This window comes from Siphateles boraxobius, unplaced genomic scaffold (assembly GCF_051911475.1).
Source record: "Siphateles boraxobius isolate OS27281-9 unplaced genomic scaffold, OSU_SipBor_1 41, whole genome shotgun sequence".
In the NCBI taxonomy this organism is placed as follows: domain Eukaryota; kingdom Metazoa; phylum Chordata; class Actinopteri; order Cypriniformes; family Leuciscidae; genus Siphateles; species Siphateles boraxobius.
The window spans coordinates 42,601,089-42,623,180 of record NW_027509042.1 but is presented as its reverse complement, the minus strand read 5'-3'; the positions used below and the strand labels follow the sequence as shown (position 1 = coordinate 42,623,180).

General features: G+C 42.7%; 1 protein-coding gene across 1 annotated transcript in view; it reads left to right on the top strand.

Moving 5' to 3' along the window:
* col28a2b (collagen, type XXVIII, alpha 2b) overlaps nucleotides 1–22,092 on the top strand; it is a 48,757-nt gene that overhangs the window by 11,454 nt on the left and 15,211 nt on the right. Inside the window, exons 4-20 of the mRNA XM_077199803.1 lie at nucleotides 7,485–7,505; nucleotides 7,783–7,842; nucleotides 8,648–8,701; nucleotides 8,785–8,829; nucleotides 8,928–8,954; nucleotides 9,481–9,525; nucleotides 9,606–9,650; nucleotides 9,734–9,787; nucleotides 13,173–13,241; nucleotides 13,320–13,388; nucleotides 13,481–13,549; nucleotides 14,166–14,234; nucleotides 15,619–15,687; nucleotides 15,788–15,856; nucleotides 15,971–16,039; nucleotides 21,717–21,788; nucleotides 21,884–21,952. Of these exons, the coding sequence (XP_077055918.1) occupies nucleotides 7,485–7,505; nucleotides 7,783–7,842; nucleotides 8,648–8,701; nucleotides 8,785–8,829; nucleotides 8,928–8,954; nucleotides 9,481–9,525; nucleotides 9,606–9,650; nucleotides 9,734–9,787; nucleotides 13,173–13,241; nucleotides 13,320–13,388; nucleotides 13,481–13,549; nucleotides 14,166–14,234; nucleotides 15,619–15,687; nucleotides 15,788–15,856; nucleotides 15,971–16,039; nucleotides 21,717–21,788; nucleotides 21,884–21,952 (975 nt within the window). The remainder of the gene's footprint in view (nucleotides 1–7,484; nucleotides 7,506–7,782; nucleotides 7,843–8,647; nucleotides 8,702–8,784; nucleotides 8,830–8,927; nucleotides 8,955–9,480; nucleotides 9,526–9,605; nucleotides 9,651–9,733; nucleotides 9,788–13,172; nucleotides 13,242–13,319; nucleotides 13,389–13,480; nucleotides 13,550–14,165; nucleotides 14,235–15,618; nucleotides 15,688–15,787; nucleotides 15,857–15,970; nucleotides 16,040–21,716; nucleotides 21,789–21,883; nucleotides 21,953–22,092) is intronic.

Sequence of the window (22,092 nt, the reverse complement as noted above, 5' to 3'; positions counted from 1 at the left end):
AAAATGCGTTCTTCTTCAATGGGCATATATTCAGCTGAAACAGGTAGCCTAGTGCATCCCAGATTTTTCAACATTAACATTTTAATATAACATTATAGTCATTATAGCCTTTAGAAAAGTTTTTTTTTGAAGAGGTGTGGTAGTGCACTAATAGGCTCCTGTGGCGCGGCCTAAGCTTTTGTCCTTAATGGCATTTTTTTCCTTACATTACTTTTACTTTTATACGTTTGAAACCAGTACTTTTACACTTTTTCTTGAGTATGACGCTAGAGTTGATACTTCAGCTTCTACGGAAGTCTTTTTAAACCCTAGTATCTATACTGCTACCTGAGTATTAAATGTGAATACTTTTGACACCTCTGGTGTCTATTTTTATTTCTCCTGAGGACTGTTTAAATAAATATCTGAAGTCTTGTGAGCCATGAAAGAGCAACATCTGAGCAATAAAACATCCATCAGGATTGTCCAAACAAGGCAGTTGAGCCAAGAGCTGTGATAAACAAGAACCTTTTGGTTCTTGGGGACCAACTTTGAAGTGTAGAAATTATGTTGCTCAGATGGCTGTAAAGGCCAACATGAAGGATTTATCTCTTGAGGGATCTTAGATTAAGAGGGGCATGTGTTTGTGTGCTACTGTGAAGCCTCGCTCTTCTTCATCCACACATCTGCAGTAGTAGCGATGGAAAATGGGCTGTCTTATCTCTGTATCTCACCTGAGGACATGGAAAAAAGTTGATTATGAATTCCTCGAACAGGGCATTAGGCATATGAGTAAATGTTCACTCATACACCGCTTATCTCAAGTTACAGTAAAACCCCCTAAAGGAGAAGCAGCTTTGCAGTGTGCCAATTCCTATGTCATTTTTTTCATTACCTGATAGAAGAGATACAAAGCATACCTGAAAAAAAAAAAAATCCAGGTATGCATCAATGTATTAGGCGAAAAAAAAAAAAATCAATGAAATTGGATGTCGCCCAATTGTTTAAAAAACAGCCTATTATCAGGGCTACTTATATCCTGTCAATCAAAAAAACTGAAATCATGCTGTGTATGAAGAAAATGTCTCTTGTGATTTACTTTGAATCGAGTGACAATGGCAACAGAATTGCAATTTGTAATCTCTGCACTGCTAGAATTTCACAAGCTGGAAAGTAATGTTTTCTGTTTATAACTAAAAGCAGTTTCTCTTTAACTTTTATTCTCTCCATAACATGTTTTCCTTGTTTTTTAAATTTTATTTAAAAATTGTGTAATTAATTGTAATTACTTTGAAACAAGGTATAAAATGCCGATCCACTATATAGGCAGATGTCATTCTAAATAATCGGATATTGATATCGGCACAGAAATGTTTCATCAGTGCATCCATGTTACGGGTGATCTGTGTTTGTTTTGGATGGGTTTCTTTGCTGTTAGTTTCTCTATGGTTTTTCATTGATTTGATTATCAGTTGCACCTGTTGTTCATTTCGATGATTGGATTGGTTGTGTATTCTGTTAATTTCAGTTCACTGTCTGTTCTCGTAATTTATACTGGTTGTTGTGTTCGTGTTTTTGAGTCTTAGTATCTGGAGTGTTTTGTTTTGAGTTGGGGTTTAATAATCGTTAATAAACAGCGTTTAGATCCTTCTTTTCTCGTCTTGTTTGCAACTGAACCATAACCGGACACCATACACCCAAATACCTTGCTGAAAAGACCAGGATAATTTCTTTGCTGTTCCAGGTTGTTTCATGCTGGTGAAGTTGGTCAGCCAACATATTCTTTCCAATAAAACTGGTTGTGTTCAAGAAGCAGATTCCTCCCATCTGTTTCTTCATGGTTTTATTAAAAATCCTTTGACAGTTTCAAATGACCTTGGCTGACGTTTTTAGGATTGTTTCCTAGTAGACTGGAATGCTGGATCTTAGTATATCTGGAGTGGTGTAAACCTACAGAAATGTATTTTCTGACCTCTGTGTCTCACAGCATAAAGCATCTGCACATGGTCAGGAAACTTTTACGACTGAATATGTTAGCCCGTGCTGCTGTCTCCTGCTAGAGGTTCCCCTGTGCTTTACAGCAGATCACAGAAGAGACAACCAAGCCTATGACATCACACCATATCTGCTGGAAAATCAGCCAGAAGCAGCATTTGATGATTTTAAATGTTCCTTCCAGACTAGACAAACTGAGATACCTTTCCCAAAAGGTGCCATTGTTACCAACAGAGATCAATGGAACTTGCGACCATATTTAGATAACAATGTTTTGGGGAAATGCACCCCTGGTAGATGTTGACCATACATAACTAGTTATGACTGGTAGGCTGCATTGGTTAAGCTAGTGGAGGCTTGCTTGATTGAGCCGATTTACCATGGGGGTCGGCGATATGACCAAAATCTTATATCACGATATTAATAATTTTATTTCATGATAACAATATAGTGATAATATATCATGATATAGTTATTTTTGCTTTGAATAAAGTTTTTATGATATAAAAATTTTATTGAAATTTCACCCAACCTCTTGATGTGAGCAAGAACGACATCTCGGTGCCGAACCGCCTGCTGTTCTGATTGAGCTAGAATTAACCAATCGTCTATATAGTTCAGAATACGAATGCCCTGCAGCCTCAGCGGGGCTATAGCTGCATCCATACACTTCGTGAACGTGCGGGGTGACAGTGCTAGGCCAAACGGAAGAACCCGATATTGGTACGCTTCGCCCCCGAAAGCGAACCTCAGGAACTTCCTGTGTTGAGGGAGGATGGATACATGGAAGTAGGCGTCCTTTAGGTCTATCGTGACAAACCAGTCCTCGGATCTGATTTGTGACACGATCTGTTTGAGAGTGAGCATCTTGAATTTGAGCTTCCCTACAGTGCGATTTAAGAGACGCAGATCTAGAATGGGACGCAGCCCTCCATCTTTTTTCGGAACGATGAAGTACCGGCTGTAGTATCCTAACTCCCTGCTGGGCGGAGGAACCCGTTCTATAGCCCCTTTGTGCAACAGAGTTTCTACCTCCTGTTCTAATACCGGAGCCTGCTCGGGGCCCACCACCGTGGGCAGAACCCCTCTGAACCGAGGTGGACGCGTTCTGAACTGAATAGCGTACCCGTTCTTTATAATATTCAGGACCCACTGAGAAACATTGGGAAGCATTTCCCATTCCGCCAGGAACTCTACTAAGGGAACCAGCCTCTCGAGGCTGGCCTCTGGATGAACATCCCGAGTGACAGACACAGCGCCCTGTAACATACTGGCAGGAAACAGCTGGTCTGAGCACTCCACAACCCTCCTCGGAGGGGGCGAGCGTCTCTCGGGAAATCGCTCGCCGAGTCTCTCTACGCCCTGTATAGGCAGGGTTAGTAGAACAGACCCCTGAGGGCATCGAGAAAGACAGGGCGCCGTGTTTTTGAGCGGCGAACTCAAGTCTTTCCCAATGGGGACCACCCTCAGAGTCCTGACGTTCAGCCCGTCAGGACTTTTTCGACGCGGCCTTCCTGGCGACAATGACTGACCTCAGATCAGTCCTGCCCCGAGAAGGCCGCACCGGAGAGCGCCCCGCCTCGTCCCTCCAGTTTGTCTGCGGGGGGGCACGAGACGCGACACTCCGCTTCTGCTGTGCTCTTTTAGAAGACGAACTCGACGGCTGGGACTGCCCTCGCTCAGCAGCCCCAGTGACGCGCACTTTGAGAGGGATAAACTTATGAAAAGCAGCCGCCTGTTTTTTTTCTTCCTGGAACCTCTCAGTGACAGAGTGAAGAGCGTCACCGAAGAGGCCCGCAGGCGAAACAGGAGCATTTAATAGGAGAGATTTATCTTTTTCTTTCATAGAGGTTTGACTCAACCATAAATGCCTTTCTGTGGCCACCATGGCTGCCATAGACCGGCCAACAGATTTAGCTGTTTCCCTGGTGGCCCGGAGAGTGAGATCAGCAGTCTGCCTGAGCTCATTGATCATATCTGCCGAAATTTCTCCCCCCTCACACACATCTTTGAGCAGGTCAGCCTGATAAGCCTGCATAATGGCCATTGTATGCAAACATGCAGCCGCCTGCCCAGCCGCCGAGTAAGCCTTCCCCACCAGCACAGAAGTATTTTTCAGTGGTCTAGAAGGAAGAGCCGGTGCTTTAAGCGAAGATGCCGAGGCAGGAGAGAGATAGCTCGCGAGCGTCTCCTCCGCCTTCGGCATCGTCACATATCCAGCAGACTTTGCACCAAAAATATTACCATAAGCATTGGATTGATTGGTATATATTCTGCTCGAAACCGGTCTAACCCAGGTCTTTGAAACCTCAGCATGAAGGTCTGGGAAGAACGGTAAGCACCGGCGAGAAGGCTGAGGACGTGCAGAGAGAAATCTATCATCTAGTTTGCTTTTATTTCTAGATTCTTGTTTATCAGTTGGCCATTCAATACTGAGTTTTTCAACAGCCCGAGATAACACATCCATTAAACCTTCTTCAGCAGTATAATGAAGTGAGCTAGTTTCCTCTGATGCCAAACTTTCGACATCCAGATCCTCAGAACTGGATAATCTAAGTTCCACATCATCGCGTGCCTCCACCCGGGCAGAAGTAACCGCCGCAGCGCGTGCTTCCAGAGCCGGGTGAGAGGCACTGGATCCCGCCGGAGAAAGCTGAGATAGGGCGGGGCCCGTCTTAGGGTCGCCGGTGAGATCCATCTGCGAACCCCAAGTCAAGCGCCGCCGCTCTGCCTCAACAGCTCGCAATGCTCACAATCGACTCCCTCGAGAGCCGACTGGGCATGCTGAACTCCCAAACAAGCTACACATAACTCGTGAGAATCCCTACCCGTGATGTAACGTGTACAGGGGGGAACACACTTTCTATACTGCTCGCTCATTTTGGTTTTTTTATATATATATATATATATATAGTGAAAACTCCTGACAAAATCAGACAAACACAATCGAAAGATATCAGACACACACAGAGCGCTGCTGAAGTAACAGAAGCTGGTGGCTTGTGTATTCAGGGGATATTTATAGCTTCCTGGTCGGTGACGTCACCCGCTGTGACGCTCCATTGACTGATTTCATTCATGCTTCAGACGCGCTACGCTGGGGGGCGTTCCCACTGCGATTACACGCAGCGGTAGTCCCTGAAGGGGAACTGCAACAAAGCAGGTTTATTAGGCTGCTATCACTTTAAGTGTGAATGCACTGATTAAATATACTGATACTCATGCGCTTTCTTTCTCAACCATTTATGTCCACTAAATATAAATACATAAATGACTTTGTTTATGCAGATACTCACAAAGACGAGAATTTTGAAATACAAGTGTGTGTGTTTGACTGTTCAAAGGTGCTAAAAAGAACTCTAGGCGCTATGTTCATTATGAGCAGTGGCTTTAAGTGCGCACGTTTCAGGTGTGTGTGCTCAAAAACAGTCTCTCAGACAGCGCACAAATACCAAAATAAGTCCTCTTTCGCTGCTTATTACCTTAAACGGTTTTAAAAACCACTTGTTTTTAAACCGCAAGGCTTTAAAAACGATAGTCCAATAGTAGAGACTATAGTCCAAAATTTCTACCGGTTAATTGTGTCTACCGGAATATATCGCTCACCCGTAATGTTTTATCATCGCAAGCTGAAATGCGGTTTTCTTTTGTCATTTCAACAGAGTTAAATCTCTGAGAAAACATCTACTTTATGGCAGGCAGATCCACATTCTCTGATTCGAATGAAATGTTCCTGTCCCTGCTGGAAGTTCCAGCTAAACTACAATTACTTTGAGGAATGATTTGGTTTTGCAGGGTCTTATATGGTCCAAGCTGGTAGATTTTGGTTGTTTTAATCAACCAGAATACCAGTTTATTGGGCTGAGGTTGACCGGGTAGATCTTGATCATGCTGGTCAATGCTGATTGACTATTTTGACTGAACTGATGTAGACCTGGCTCAACTGCTTGACCAGTTTGACCACCTTAAAACTGTTATTTTTTTCAGCAGGAATGACTGTTTTTGGCTCAGTGTGTGGGTACATGAGTGATATCTGTGATACAAATCCAAATTCGGAGAGTAAGCTGACCAAAATAGTCTGTCCAGTTTACTCTGGTTTTAAATAATGAATTCATTTTTTAGATGTCTTTTTATATTTTTATAGTTTTGTGGGTACAACCAATGGGTTTAGCTTCTCGACTGTAGATCTGATGTAGTCAATTAGGATTACAGGGATGTCTTTAGGAACAATGTAGTAATTTTCCTCATGTATTGAATGTAAATAGTCTTGACAGATGTACATCTGAAGAATCTGCTTGACTTTAAGCTGGTATGATTGCAGTATACCTGGTATTAGAGCAGAATAACAGTTAGCGGGTTGCAGTTTTTGCAAAAGAAACATCTGTTTCTCGTTGACTTTGTGCCGGGTCAGAGCTTTAGGGTACTATGAGCAGCATGATCCTGCATGCAGTATGAATATCTAACCCAGCCTTCTGCACGCTATATTCATGCTCTGGAATGACTGTTGATGCAGGTGCTTGTCATAGAGACAAGAAAAGCACAATTAGGTGCTTTAATCGAAGGCCAGGAGCATTCAAATCGTCTTCTCTGCTGCTCTACTGTCTCAGCCTCAGTGTTTACATCTGTTAATCAGCTGCTCGTTCAAACTAAGTTGAATAGGAAATGCGTCTTTCCAATGTGTCATTATGTCAACGGTGTGTGCATGCTGTTTACAATCAAGAAGAAAGGACCTGCAATTAAATTTCCTTTGTTCTCATGGTTGCCTGTGATTCCCAGTCGCCATCAGTCTATCACCATGAACTTTAAAGTTTAAACAAGATCTTTTAGCCAAAGAATGTTGTTAGAAATGTGTCTCTCTCGGGTTTTTTTTGTTGCTTTTATTCATACAGATGTGCACCAATCATGCAAAATACACACCCTCTAGTCAAATCTGGCATGAGAAACACCTAATAAAAATCATTCTGGCATGAGGAACTTCAGGCTTTCTTCCAATATATGATGTGATGACATTCTGTGTTTCGAAAAGAAACTAAATGTGGGACATTTTTGTTTTTCTGAAAGTTGTTTGGGACATTTGTACACTTTGTGAGTGTCAGTGTTATTGTTCAATGCAAAATAAGAAAGAAATTGTCTCTCTTTTGGGTTGCTTGATTCTGAATTTCCATTTCTAGATGTTTCCATGACTGACGTTCTGCGACACTTCAGAATATCTCGGAAAAATTAGATTGGTTCAGCATTATTCTGTAGCTCTGAGGGTTAATGGACTTCTAATATTCGAGAACTTGCCTTGACAGCGTACAGTGACTAGTATTACATGTTTAAGTTTAATTTAAAAAAATGCTGATGACAGCATATCTCAGAGACCGCCTGCAGACATTCACTACCTTTTCAGTTTACGTTGGATGTCTGATACCAAAAAATTTTGTGTTAATTACATTCTTGAAAATTTCTTATAATTCATGTGCATTTTTCTTGTAAATTCACCTTTTTTCACTTTTGTTCCCTTCTAGACTGAGGTAGCTAATGAAGTGGTAAGTGTTTGTCTCACCACATTCATTTAGGACACTTATTAGTGACATTATTGTGACTAAAGCTGTGTGTGTGTGTGTGTGTGTGTGTGTGTGTGTGTGTGTGTGTGTGTGTGTGTGTGTGTGTGTGTGTGTGTGTGTGTGTGTGTGTGTGTGTGTGTGGGTGTGGTGTGGTGTGGTGTGTGTGTGTGTGTGTGTGTGTGTGTGTGTGTGTGTGTGTGTGTGTGTGTGTGTGTGTGTGTGTGTGTGTGTGTGTGTGTGTGTGTGTGTGTTCCAACAGTGTCCTCTTTCCCCAAAATGCACTTGTGAGAAAGGAGATCGAGGACCCAGTGGACCCGCTGTAAGTGTCAAACATTCTTAAACCCTTTCCAGCCCCTTACGTGATGTTTAAACACATACATTTAATATAAATTCAGAGATTTTATGTTTCCGTACATTTTTAAGAAAGAGGAGAAACACCCACCAGATTGATTAAAATGGCTGAACAAACAAGAATTTGAACTGCTATGAACAATTATAAAATAAATGGTTCAGCCAAATATTTCAATTCTGTAATTATTCCAAACCGGTTTGCTTTCATTTTTGTCTTACCAATTTTTGCAGTATATCAACACAGATGTTGTCCATACAGTGATGATTTAAGGTCATATCTGTCAATCTCCAAAAAGAAACATAAAGGGGAAAAACAATGAAAACACCATAAAATATGTCCCCATATGATGGTCAAACGTTTTTTAAATATTGCAGTAAAATAAATAATGAAAAAATGTATAATAATTTATTTAACAGAAATGCTTCATTGCTATTTTAAATAAGTATAGAATTTCCATAGTTTTTAATAGGTCCAGATGGAGCACATAAACATAAAGAAAATATTCTGTGTATCAACAGGTTGTTAAAAAACATCATTGTCTATATAGACTGTCAACATAATGATTTGGGGCCAGTTGCATAAACATAGCCATTACGTTGAGACTGTGTCTTAAGAAATAGTCTAAATGGGATTAAATTAGACCAAACTACATTTTTATGTAACTGACTAAAAAAATTAATGAACAGTCTCCAAGAAAACAATTGGATACAACTAGTTTTAGCGGTTTATGCAAATCTAATTTAAGTTAACACTCTTTCTCTGAGAACCACAGGGTAAAAAGGGTCGTCCTGGAGAAGATGGAAGTCCAGGAGCTAAAGGACAAAAGGTCAAAGTTGTCTTTAATCAACAATCATATTTGTGAATTATTTATCTCATGTTAAAATCTAAAATGTGTTGAACGTCCTGCAGGGAGAGGTCGGTTTCAGTGGATCTCCTGGACGAGACGGGACAGAGGTGAACCTGGCCGGAGCAAGGCCTAAATCCGCTCTAATTTGACATTATCTGCTTGTGTAATTGCTCTTTCTCACCATGTGTTCTGCACTGATCATTAGGGGAAACCTGGATTCAAAGGAGAAAAGGTAAAATGATGCATCACAGAAGAAAATCAGCTGATATTATAAAACAAATAGAGAATGTTGCAAGCAATGCCATCGCATGGGCTAGAAATCCAAGCAATGCATGAACTGATTAAAAAAATGCATACCTTGAATTGCAATATGCAAAAAGTCACGTCAGCCAAATGCATAAATGTAAATATAAACAAATTTGCAATTTTTGCAATTATTTGCAATACTTAATGGTGCACTAAATCATTTTTCTGTTTATCTTGTGCTTTTAACTCTCTGCTAATCTAACTAGATGTAATACAGAAAAACTGATTTTCCTTACCTGTCTGAAAAGCAAAACAGAGTAGTATTTGACTTGCAGAATACAATTTATGTAGAATAAAGGTCACTGCTATGACTAGAGTTTTCATCAGGTCATCTGAGTGTATATCATTAAAGATATCTGTCAAAAGTACTAACTAAATATTTCTATAAATATTGTATTAAATTGTATTGTGTGTATATACAAAGCAGTACTCACCATGAAACCCATTTTTAGGGAGAGCGAGGAGAGTGTGGAACACCAGGAGTCAAAGGAGACCGAGTGAGTGACGCTTCAGGTCTACACATGCACAATAACATGGAACTGTATGTTTAATTTTGACTGAATCGGATTCTTTTAAGGGTCCGGAGGGTCCTGTTGGTAGCAGAGGAAGTCGAGGGCTGCAGGTATGTCTTTTAAACTGCATTTGTGAAAATGCAAAACAAGCCTTGTTTCTCTCTCTTAGTATTTTACCGTATTCAATCTGCAGGGTTTGCCCGGGCCTAATGGAGACATTGGACCAGAGGGCCTAACTGGCAAAAAAGTGAGTTGGATTCAACAATCTCAGCTTTCAAATACAGTAAAGCAGCACTTTCCAGATAGCAGGTGGAAAAGTATAGGAACCTAATGTTTGGGGCAACCTAATGCCATAAACATTCTTCCATGGTCATGCATGATAACTTAAATCCTGTGTATGAACTTGTAGGGTGCTGACACTAAAAGATTGACATTAAAACATATTTTTAAAGGGACATTGTGTAGGATTTTCTCCCATCCAGCGGTGAAATTGTATTTTGCATTCAAACGAATTGTGCTCTCCAGCGCCTCGCTTTTTCAAATGCATGTTGCATCTACGGTGGCTGTTATGTACCAAAAAGCTATGACAGGATGTCTTCTAATAGCACTTCGTCGAGTTTTCCTTCGGGTGAACAGGATTGTTATTTGAAACAAACTGCAACTTGACACAACGAACAAACGAATGTTACAGTATGAATAATAACAGTGCAATGCAGCCTTTTAAACTTGCCGGGGCCGTGAAGCGCCTCTCACTGCTCTGCTCCTCCGGTTCTGCTGCTTTCAGTCACGTGACACTGGCTCTGAACGAAAACGCATTGTGGAAACGCGTTGGCCTAGTACTTTTTGTCCCTCTCTGCTATTATAGTTTTTCAAGATGGCGGAACGACATCGAAGCCTCCGTGGACCTACCCGTCACATGTATATAAAGATAATAAATTCTTCGTTTACGAGGATAAGTCAGATAGTTGGCAGAGGTATTTTTACACCATTGAGGACATATTTATGAACAAAAATATTGATTTTAGATAATAAAATACCTAAAAAACTACACATTGTCCCTTTAATTTTTACTCTAAAAAAACTCATCTAGTTCTCTGTGGTGTGATCATATGCATCTGTGTGCTACTAAGAAAAAACTCAGAGCTTAATTATTTTTCTGGAATGTTCTTTTATTTCATGTGATGGCTGTCATGTTTTAGCCGAGCAACAGATTAATGTCTGGACTTGCACACGCAGAATGCATGTGTGTGTTTCAGCACAGATCAGTATTTCTGTCTTTGATAGGTCAAGGTGTTCTGCCTAATGTGTGTGAACACAGTAATTGCAGTCTTTAGTTCAATGTGTCTGACATGAGCCATGTGTCTTCAAAGACTCCCATTGCATCTGCCCAATGACAAATGCTGGCATACATGTGTGCCTAGTATAATAATCATACAATTATTTTTATAATGTCATGATTATTGTTATTTTTCCATTTAACAGATGCTGATATTCAAAGCTCAGATTCCCTTAAGATTAAGTCAAGTTTAAAGCAGCACGTGTTTATTATTTTGGTGCCCATATTAACACAGGCTTGATGACAAGCACACTGACTTTATATTCAGTAAATATGACTGAATCCATATCCGTTCCATTTTCCAGGGATCCGTTCCATGTTGATTAATTCCCATGTGGATTTAAAGATGATCCCCCTCTTCACCCTCATGTCGCTGTAAAAACATAATGAGAAATTGATGTTTTTCCAATATAACAGGTAGTAGCAGTGATCAGGGACTGTCAAGCTGAAAACCCTTGTTGGCTGTAACAGTTTTGATATAATTGACACCAAGCTGTGTATTTTGTACATTTTTGTATTTTGTGTATCGGGCATTTAATTCAGCGTAAACACAGTGGGTTTTCTCTGGGCCGCCCCGTCACAGGAACGAAAGCCTAAAACATTTGCTGTGTTCATGCCATGTCATAATTACCATATTTTCAAGATACAACGTGACGTTCTACTCTAAGCTGTTCTATGGCGACACTGTCAATGCCGACAGGAATCTGCAGTGGTCACATGGTACAAGTCAGAGCTCAGAAAATTCCTAGTTTAAGTTGTCATTACGAGTTCTATGAGGATGTGAACACTTTTTATAAATTTGAATCTCGTGTTGACGGTAATAACATCATGGCATGAACACACCTATTAACACATTCAATAGATTTAATCATATCGGCACAATAATATTTTGTATTGCCTGTCTTTAAACACATGATTATCGTATCTATTATCGATATTGGTAATATTTGTATAATTTGTATGTAGATAAACCAATTTCAATACATGCTGTCACACCAGAAGTTATTCAGACACCAGAAATAGTTTTGGATCTTTTTTTACTGTTTTAGGACACTATGGTTCATTTATCTAAGTGAGCGACCTTTTTACACCACAGACTGAACAAAATGAAGCATTGCTTGGTAATTGGTTGACCTAAATTGGTATTATCTAATTGTGTAGTTAAATTTAACAGCTGACAGATATTCAACATAATTCTGTGAGACAGTCTAACAGAAGGATGGACAAAACCAGTGAAATATAAATTGATTTGATAACTCTGAGTTCCTGTCATATTTTATTACCATTTTCTAAACAATAGCGAATAAACTGGGATAATGTGAGAAATGTTGAAGGTGTCTGAATAAATTTTGGTTTGACTATGTATATATTGAGTAAAACATATCTCGAGTGCAGTTGCAGTTACACTGGTTTGCAGTTAAACGTCTGCCTCAGCCGGTTTAATTATGTAAAAGAATCTGATATACATTTATTTTGAGATTGTATCGGGTTGTTCTGTATAGACATATGGTAATCATTTTGTTTGTGCAGGTCTAAAAGAAGAAGAAAACCCTGCAGAAAACCTGTACCAGCATAAAACGAGTATTCATTTGCTCTAATCTAGTATTGTCACGATACTGGAACTTCCAACTGTGATTAGATACCTTGAAAAAAATCGATTTTAGATACCAGAGGGAAAACTGCCATATACAGTTTGCCGTCATACAGATAATTTGTCATTATCGCATAAGTTTTTTAATAATTTGGGTTATTTGACTGCAATAGCTTACACATAGTACAGGGAGGCTTTATTTGAATTGTTTATCTAAATTTACGAACAAAAGACAGTCATTAATAAAATAAATAAATAAATAAATTGCAAGCAATAGCACAAATAAACACAATAGAATATTCAGGTAAGAAATAGTACAGAAATTAAAGTAATCAAACATAAAATAACACTGGGATAGCTTTTATTGTAAAAAATAAATACATATTAATGCTTTCAATTAAAGTTACAAACGTCAAGAGCAGCGAGTGGTTTTCTCGTAGTCTTTTGTTCTTTGATTAACATGACAGACAACAGCAGGTATAACAGGCTTCTGTCACTTTAAGTGTAGCGATACTACAGAAAAGGAGTATTGGAACAGTTCCAGATATTTCAGTATCGATAATTTTGACAAAATTGCTCTGAACTATTAATCATGGTCTAGTCTGGTCTTTTCAGCATGGCTGAGATAAGTGGAGAGCATTGCGTTCGCAGATTACACTTATATTGGATCTGTTGTCATTGCTCTGAATGATTCTGCTTCCTCAGGGGGAGAGAGGCTTTCCTGGACCACCAGGAATACAGGGCGAGACTGGCACTGGGCTTCCTGGACCAAAGGTTGGCCTGAATTATATATAAAAACCTATGATATCTGGAACCCAATGTGATCATAACATGTGTTTTCTCAATCTGTAGGGTGATGTGGGGTTCCAAGGCAGGATGGGTCCTCCCGGGCCTCCTGGGCTCGGCGAGCCAGGTCTACCGGTAAAGATGTGTAATTTGTTAATGCTCACACTAGGGGGCGCAATAGACACTGAACACAGTATTAAACTCTACTATCATGTTTCCCTCTACAGGGGCCGCAGGGATCGCAGGGTTCGCCTGGAGAGAAGGGCCCTACAGGAGAGGGTTTACCGGGGCCAAAGGTACACATATTGCACACAATTTGAAGTGTTTTCAGCATTTTTCCAATTCAGTGTGCATGAGTCATAAAAGGAAGTTTAATATTTGTTTTATGCAAGCAGTGTCTTGTGTGCATGGTTCATATCAGAGAACCTTTGAAATGTCTGAACCCTGTGTCCTTTGACTTCAGTTTATATTCCTGAGTGATTCAACGTTCTTTCATCTGTTTTTTTTTCCATTTAATAATGGAACATAATCAATCTTGCTGTTTTTTTACTCCGCATGTAAAAAATGCAGGGTGTGTCAGATACTGTATATTTATGCATTTGGCAGATGCTTTTATACAAAGCGACTTAAAGTGCATTTAGTGAGTGTTACCTCAGAAACAAACCCATGAATTTGTCATTGTTATCGCTCCAGTTGAAGTGTGTTGGCACTGGGCAGAATGAGTGATTTTAACTAGAGGTTGTTATTAACAACCAGAACTTCTTTAGCAACTTGTTACAACTCCCTGGCAACTACTCAGATACCGTACACTGATACACTGATACACTGATATACAATTTGAACTCGCTAGAAATTGCTTGTAAATTACAGAAGTAAGTATTATTTGATGGTTTAAACATTTGTCTTTTACAGGGTGAGAGGGGTCTGGAGGGGCCGAAAGGACCCAGAGGACCAATAGGTCCTGCCATTAAAGGAGACAAGGTAAAACATATAGATGGGTTTTCAATGATACATCGATGGCATCATTTTTATTTTTAGGTGAACTATTCCTTTAATCACTTTCTCTCTCTAGCTCATATCTCATGCATGTGTTTACTGTAACCTAAAGCTTCTGTATGCTTGAAGTTTTGTTTTTCTTCAGAAAACACTGATGCGGATTCCTTTCTCTGTATTCATCCACATTTGAAATGTTTTTAGCTCTAAAAAGTTTGTGTAAAGTATTTGTAGGAGTGGGCGATATAACCAAAATCTTATTTCATGATATGAGAAATTTTATTTCACGATAACAATATATATCACAATATAGTTATTTTTATTTTATTTTATTTTTGTTATTAAAAATAACGAAGAAGCAATTTACAAACAATAGGACAAATACAATATAAGAAAAATAAGAATTAAACCAATAAGTTTTTCAGGTACAATAGATGTATTTAACATGCAGTTAGAAATAGTATAGAAAATGAATAATCAAATGTAAAAATAAAATACTGTATAGTCTTCACTGTATGAATTAAATATAAATTTATTCTTATTAAAGCTGGAAAAGTGATTTTCTCTTGTTTTTTTAACATTAATGTCACAGAGAGCAGCAGGTATATTAGACTACTGTCACTTTAAGACTGATTGCACAGATTCATTATACTGATACACATCCGGTTACTTTTACTTGAGACATAATTGGCTGTGTTTACATGAATACTCCACATAATGTGCATTTTGATATAATTGCATTAAAGAGAACTGAATTTGCGATCACATGCTGGCTTTCAGCGCACGCACTTCAGCGGTGTCAGTCAGAGTCAGCAGCAAATTGAGTTATCATATTGCACTTAACTCTTTTTAACATCAAGCACATCCCAAATTCGTGATTGCTTTCTGAGCGAGGCATCTTTCTTTGCGCACACTTTATCAGTGTGCCGGTCAGTTCTTTTTCACTAATTGCGCTTAACTTTTTTTAACATCAAGTACATCCCGATCTTTATTGTCTTTATTGAATTCATGCGTTTCAAGTGTCAATAGTGTTGTGCTACTCATATACTGTATTTATATACCACGACATACACAATGTTGCAAAATCTCTAACGATAGACATTTCATGCCGTCGCCACAATATATTCCTTCATACCGCCCAGCCTTTCTTATTTGCACAATTTGCATTATTGAACCCCTCTCTGTGGATGTTTGGAGAAACATGTCACAGCATGCAGTGCAGTCAGTTCTCAGCCTGTGGCAAAGAAACATGAATAATATCAATGTTGTATCCACTACACATTCCAAATAATTTTAATAACTAGAGTGTACTTGAGATGATAAATTTTTGCTATGCTTGGCACTGACAATATATTTGTTTTATTCCCGTCAGGGTGATTTTGGTCCTCCTGGGCTTCAAGGTCCAGTTGGGCTTCCTGGAGAAGGGATCCAAGGACAGAAGGTGCTGACAAACTTATGATCTGTGCATGATGTCATAAAAACGTTTTGTATATCCATAGCCAAGAATGCAATGATAGTTTTTCAAATGCTAATTGTTTTAGGGTGTGGAAGGACCACGTGGACCCCCGGGAAGCAGAGGCCAACCGGGTGAGGGCTACCCCGGATCAAAGGCAAGAGTTTCCTATCATGCTATAAACACAGTCGCCAAATAGTATTAGCTCCTGGATAAATGTTATTTGATAACATATGGAAACGTCTGTATGTTTGCAAATGTGTTCTTGAAGGGTGACCAAGGTTTACCAGGTGAGAGTGGTGCACCGGGAGAGAGAGGAACAGGAGAACCGGGAGCTAAAGTAAGTTCCCTTTCGAAGGGAACTCAACAATAGTCATCGACGCTATGGGGAACGCCTCAGGCGTGACAGGTGTCTGAAATCACTATCAAATCACGTCAATCACATTGACCGGCGACAGCCCGTGAATCATTAGAGTAATGATTAACGTGCGACCTGGAAGTATATAAGGGCGCCTTGAAACATGACAAATCATCTCATCGTTTTCAGGGACTGTTTGTTTGAAACGCTTTCAAGTATACGGAAAGGTAAGAGAAAGATGAAACGCACAGCTAAGGCAGATTGTTTTCGTAAGTGTGCCGACCCGTGTCCGAGGTTTCTGACACCGGCCGACACACACGAGCTGTGCGTTTTTTGCTTGGGTGAAGAGCACCCACGGGAGGTTGTCAAGGGAGCCCTCTGTGCGAACTGCAAGCGTTTTTCTCTTTAAACGCTCCGCTCTCATCTGGCCCTCTTCTCGAGTGAAGGGGGTTCAGTGTCTGGACCTCATGGTGCGGGTCCCGCTCGTGCCGAGGCCGAGCGGCGACTTACATAATGGGGCTCCCAGATGGAGCTCGTCGATCGCCTCGAGAGGCCTGTAAACCTCTCAGATGATTCGACGGCTGACGAGGGCGAACTGCAGGTCGATGGGGAAGATTACTCGCCGACTGTACCTGCAGTTGATGCTCTTCAGGACGCGTAGAAGATGGCTGAGGAGGTTTATGATCAGGTAGATCCTGAACCTCCTCAGCTATCCTGCCCCGTGTATGCAGAGCTGGTGGATGTGATGGAGCGCGCTGCCGACAGGCTGCAGCTGCCTTGGCAGCGCGCTAGAGGAGAGACCGCTCGCGGTAGGCTCGACGATCGGTTTCTCCCCGGCCATACACCACCAGCTCAGGTGAGCCTTCCATTCCTTCCTGATCTTCATATGGAGATCAAGAGGGCATGGAAGAACCCATACTCTGCCCGTATCCACCGACATCAGCGGGCCAGTTTCGCTGATGTTGAGGGGATCGGAGAGCATGGGTACGTGTCAATGCCGCCCATTGACGAGACGTTCGCGAACTATCTCGTGTCTGGACGGGCAGCGACACTGAAAGCTCCAACCCTGCCATCCAATACCAGGCTGACCTGCTAGGGGATCTCGACCAGGGGGCAGGGATGTCCCCTGAGGCGGTGGCTGAGCTGCGCCGCACCACAGATCTGGCTCTCCGGGCTACCAAGCAAACCGCTGCCGCGATCGGACGGTCGATGGCGGCGATGGTGGCCACGGAGAGGCATCTGTGGTTAAATCTAGCCGACATCGGGGAGAAAGAAAAAGCCTTCCTCCTCGATTCACCGGTTTCGCCTTCCGAACTCTTCGGCACCTCCGTAGAGGCGGTGCTGGGGAAGTTCAGGGAGGCGAAGGCGCGCTCAGCAGCATTCAAAACTTGTATACCGCTGAGATCCACGTCCGTACCCCTGCAAGCGGGAGGGCCTGGCCCTTCACGGTCTGAGGACCGTAGGCAGGGCCAACGAGCCAGTGTCGCCTCTCGTGCGCCCCCTCTCTCAAGGAGCAGGTCGCAGAGAAGGCGTGACTCCCGCAACAGGAGAGATCTGAGGGAGGTTATCCAGCGCAAACGCACACAGCATCGGTGATGGATAACCTCCCCAGAGGGTCATGACATCTGCCCTCTCCTCTCTCCTGACCACCAGGCGTTCATTACATCAGGCCTGGGGATGGGCCTATGATGAGAACTATGTTCTGACGGCCCACCTAGGCTTGGTTTGTGGAAACGCCCCTTTCAGGCTTGTGAAGTGGCAGATCCCAGGTTCTTAAAAGAACTATCTGGCGGGTCTTTACTTCGCACGCCACAGAGTTATGGGGTCATGTCAAAGTACTGAGGCAAGAGAACTTTATTGGATTATTAGGGCCCTGAAGTTCCCTGTTAGGTGGCCAGAACGGTAACTGTGTTAGCCTTCGGGCTGCTAGGCCACCTTAGGGTAGAGTAGTTGGTCTCTCTCTTTTAGAGGTTTTTACTTAGAGTGTTGACTAACGCTAGTGCTTCAGTTAGATCTTATGTCCGGCCCACGGGGCCGTTTTGACTTCTCTGAGTGTTTCGCCCCTTGAGCTCTGTTTGGGTTTTCAGTAGGCTGAGCGATTTTGCAGCCCTTTGTATGGAATAATACAGACTGTATTCTTTAGTGGCTGTGGCTCCTCCGAGCCCTCAGATAGATCTATGCTTGCAGGCTGGCCCTCACCAGGGCCGCCTCTGTAGCTGACCTAGGCTGTACCTGAGATATTGAGGCGCTCTGCTTAGTTTAGCATTTCTTCCTCTGACTCTTCACTTTGTGAATGTATGTTTCTGCATCCCTGTATAACAGCCTCCTCCCATGGGAGTCGTTAGGCCATGGCCCGCCCCCTTCTCTGCATTCTGGGGCGACTAGAGTAATGCAGCTTGGTGCAGAGGTTGGTTTATAAGGACGTGGTAGGCCTCAATCAGGCGTCCGTGGTATTTCTGTCTTTTTTGACCAGGGTTAGGTCGTCTTTCACTTCACTAAGAAGACAGGGTTTGTCTGCCCGACCCTGCCGTGCAGAACTGGCATACGGATTAGGCCGCCAGTATAGGTTTTACTTACCTCGCTGAGCTACTGCTCGAGTGCTGGGTTGTAGGTCGTGGCTTTTAGGTTAAGCCCCACTCCCCTAGGTTGGGCACACAGACATTTCTGTCACCCTTAGAGCCGCTGGCAGGCCCGCACCCTGGTAACCTCAGGGTGAAGTGTGAGTATTCCCCTGTGATACAGGATAGGTCTGAGCACTTCACTCCCAGTTCTGTATTTTCCTACCTCACACCACTATGGCTCGGGTCGAGTATGAAGTAAGCCTTCACTTCTACTTTTGTCGAAGTACGCTCCCCTGAAGCCAGAGCATTGCCCTGAGCTGACGCCCATGCATAGATGGTAGGCCCCTGACTAACTGGGGCCTCTGTTTAGGCAGAGTGGCGTATGCTTGTACTCCCCTTGTTTTAAGGATGCTAGCTTTCTTGCAGAGTACACTGCCATGGGCGATGTGGTTAGGCACCTGGATGATGTAGGCACTGTGTGAACAGCTTATCTGCCAATGAAGGCTGCGCCATTGAGTAGTAGGCCTCAGCAGGCCTCCTTGATTGGGCAGCCCCCAAGAGGGCGCTGTAGGCCAGCTCACTTTACGTGGTTGGCCTTGGTGGTTCGGGCAGTTGACTCACTGATGGGTAGTAGGCCTTAAAAAGGCCTCCTCGGAGGTGAGTCCCAACATTGTGGGACATACCTATAGCGCTACTGGAAGCCCAATAGTAAATTTTGCTTGTGTAGTATGGTTCCCAACAGTGTATGTAGCAGAATATGACTTGCTATCAGCTAGTAGGCCCGACCAGGCCTCCCTGCTAGACGAGTCCCCAGCTGGCTGGCCTTAGCAGGCCACCTTGCTCTATCACCCGGACTCAGGGCTCATAGCTACCAGTGGTTATCAGGTAGTAGGCCACTCAGGCCTCCCTGAAGATGAGCTCCCCACATACTGTGGTTACAAGGTGGTAGGCCTCACCAGGCCTCCCTGAAGGTGAGCTCCCCACGTACTGTGGTTTCCAGGTAGTAGGCCTCACCAGGCCTCCCTGAAGGTGAGTTCTCCACATACTGTGGTTATCAGGTTGTGGGCCTCACCTGGCCGCCCTGAAGGTGAATTTCCACTTACGTTGGCTATCAAGTAGTAGGCCTCTCTGGGCCTCCCTGAATGTGAGCTCCCAAATGTTGTTGCTGTCAGGTAGTAGGCCTCTCTGGGCCTCCCTGGATGTGTGCTCCCAAATGTTGTAGCTGTCAGGTAGTAGGCCTCCCTGAAGGTGAGTTCCCACATGCTGTGATATCAGGTAGTAGGCTCCTCCAGGCCTCCTTGAATGAGAACGGTCAGGTAGTAGGCCTCACCAGGCCTCCCTGAAGGTGAGTTCCCACATGCTGTGGTGATCAGGGTTTAGGCCCTACTGGGTCTCCCTGAATGGAACGGTCAGGTAGTAGGCCTCACCAGGCCTCCCTGAAGGTGAGTTCCCACAGATTGTGGTGATCAGGTAGTAGGCTTCACCAGGATGAGTTCCCCACATACTGTGGTTTTCAGGTTGTAGGCCTCTCCAGGCCTCTCTGTGAATGGTTCCCTATGGTACTGGGTTTATGAAGCTAGTGGCCTCTTGCTATCTGTTTCAGCTAGCCTTAATAGGCAGCTGCTGAAGGCGAGCTTGCGCCCTGGCTCGCTAAAGTGTTCATTCTCTGCTATTGGTTCCCTCCCGGAACCTTTCCTTCCAACAGCCAGACTAAGTGTCTATGTACTGATGCCAGGTCAGGCCGTCCTGATGGCATTTCGGGGTGAGTACGTTCCCCTGAATAGTGACTGGCTGGGGTTCTTTCGGGTTCCCTAGCCACATTCCCTAGAAGGGACCCCTTCTAATTGGAAGTTGTGGTTCCAGGCCCGGAGCCGGCCCAGGTAGACCCTTCATTTAACCATGTTTATGAGGGTTTTTCTGTGAGGCTGTAGCTTGGGCTATGACCGTAGGGAATGCTGTCACTGACACCCAGCCTGTGAACCTGAGGGTGAGTGGTTCTGTTTGAGTTCCCTTCGAAAGGGAATGTCTCAGGTTATGACTGTAACCTATTTTCCCTGAGAACAGGGAACAAGACAATACGTCTCCGCCATGCCTCGGGGCTTGCCTCCCGTACAGTCCCTTCAGACTTCAGGTGATTTATCATGTTTCAAGGCCCTTATACTGTGGGGTGGTGATGGGTGATAAGACACATGCCTTGGTCGGGTTACAGTCGCTTTGGATAAAAGCAATCAGCTAACTTCCAGGTATATACTTCCACGTTAATCATTTACTCTAATGATTCACTCGCTGTCGCCGGTCAATGTGATTGACGTGATTTGATAGTGATTTCAGACAGCTGTCACGCCTGAGGCGTTCCCCATAGCGTCGATGACGTATTGTCTCGTTCCCTGTTCTCAGGGAACATAGGTTACAGTTGTAACCTGAGACGTTTTCTTCACTTTACTATTAAAGGGATAGTTCACCCAAAAATGAAAATTCTGTCAGTATTTACTCACCCTCATGTTGTTCCAACCCCGTAAGACCTTTGTTCATCTTCGGAACACGAATTAAGATATTTTTGATCAAATCTGTGAGCTGGATCACTCCTTCTGGATCGCTTCTAAGGGATTGACACTTGTTCCCCGAAAAGTTATTAAAGACATCGTTAATATAGTCCAAGTGACTACAGTGGCTCAATCTTAAGTTTATCAAGCAACGAGAATACTTTTTGTGCGTAAAAAAACAAAAATAACGACTTTATTTCAACTTTTTAACAACTATTTTAACGATGTCTTTAATAACTTTTCGGGGCCGGCAAGTTTCAATCCCTTAGAAGCCTATGGAGGAGTGATCCAGCTCTCAGATTTCATCAAAAATATCTTAATTTGTGTTCTGAAGATGAACGAAGGTCTTACTGGGCTGGAACAACATGAGGGTGAGTAAATACTGACAGAATTTTCATTTTTGGGTGAACTATCCCTTTAAATCTACAATCAACATGAAAACATTTGTTTTTCATATGCACATTAAAGAATGTAGTTGGCTTTTACAGTCTATATATGTGTATGCTCAACTCCTAATGATCCTGATTTTAAATTATTATCTATAAACATGTGTAGGGGGAACCTGGAGCTCCAGGGTTTTCAGGATTACCAGGATTACCTGGGGAAGATGGGGCTCCAGGACAGAAGGTACCAGTCTCACCTTAGTCACTGAGACATGTACTTGCTCAGCATCAACAGATCAGAAAAAGACACTCATTGTTGTATCTCTGTTTTTATTTCAGGGAGAACCAGGAGCCTCTGGGTCGAGGGGCCCTGAAGGAGCAGCAGGAGTGGGCATCCAGGGGGAAAAAGTATCTCTTTCACTTTTCTCACATGTTAACCTTTCTAAAATCATCTTAACCCTATAAATCCTACTAAATTTCCTAAATTTCTAAGGCCTCTGAATTATCAGGGATGATCAAAACTTTGCTGTAAAACCTGTTGCACACAA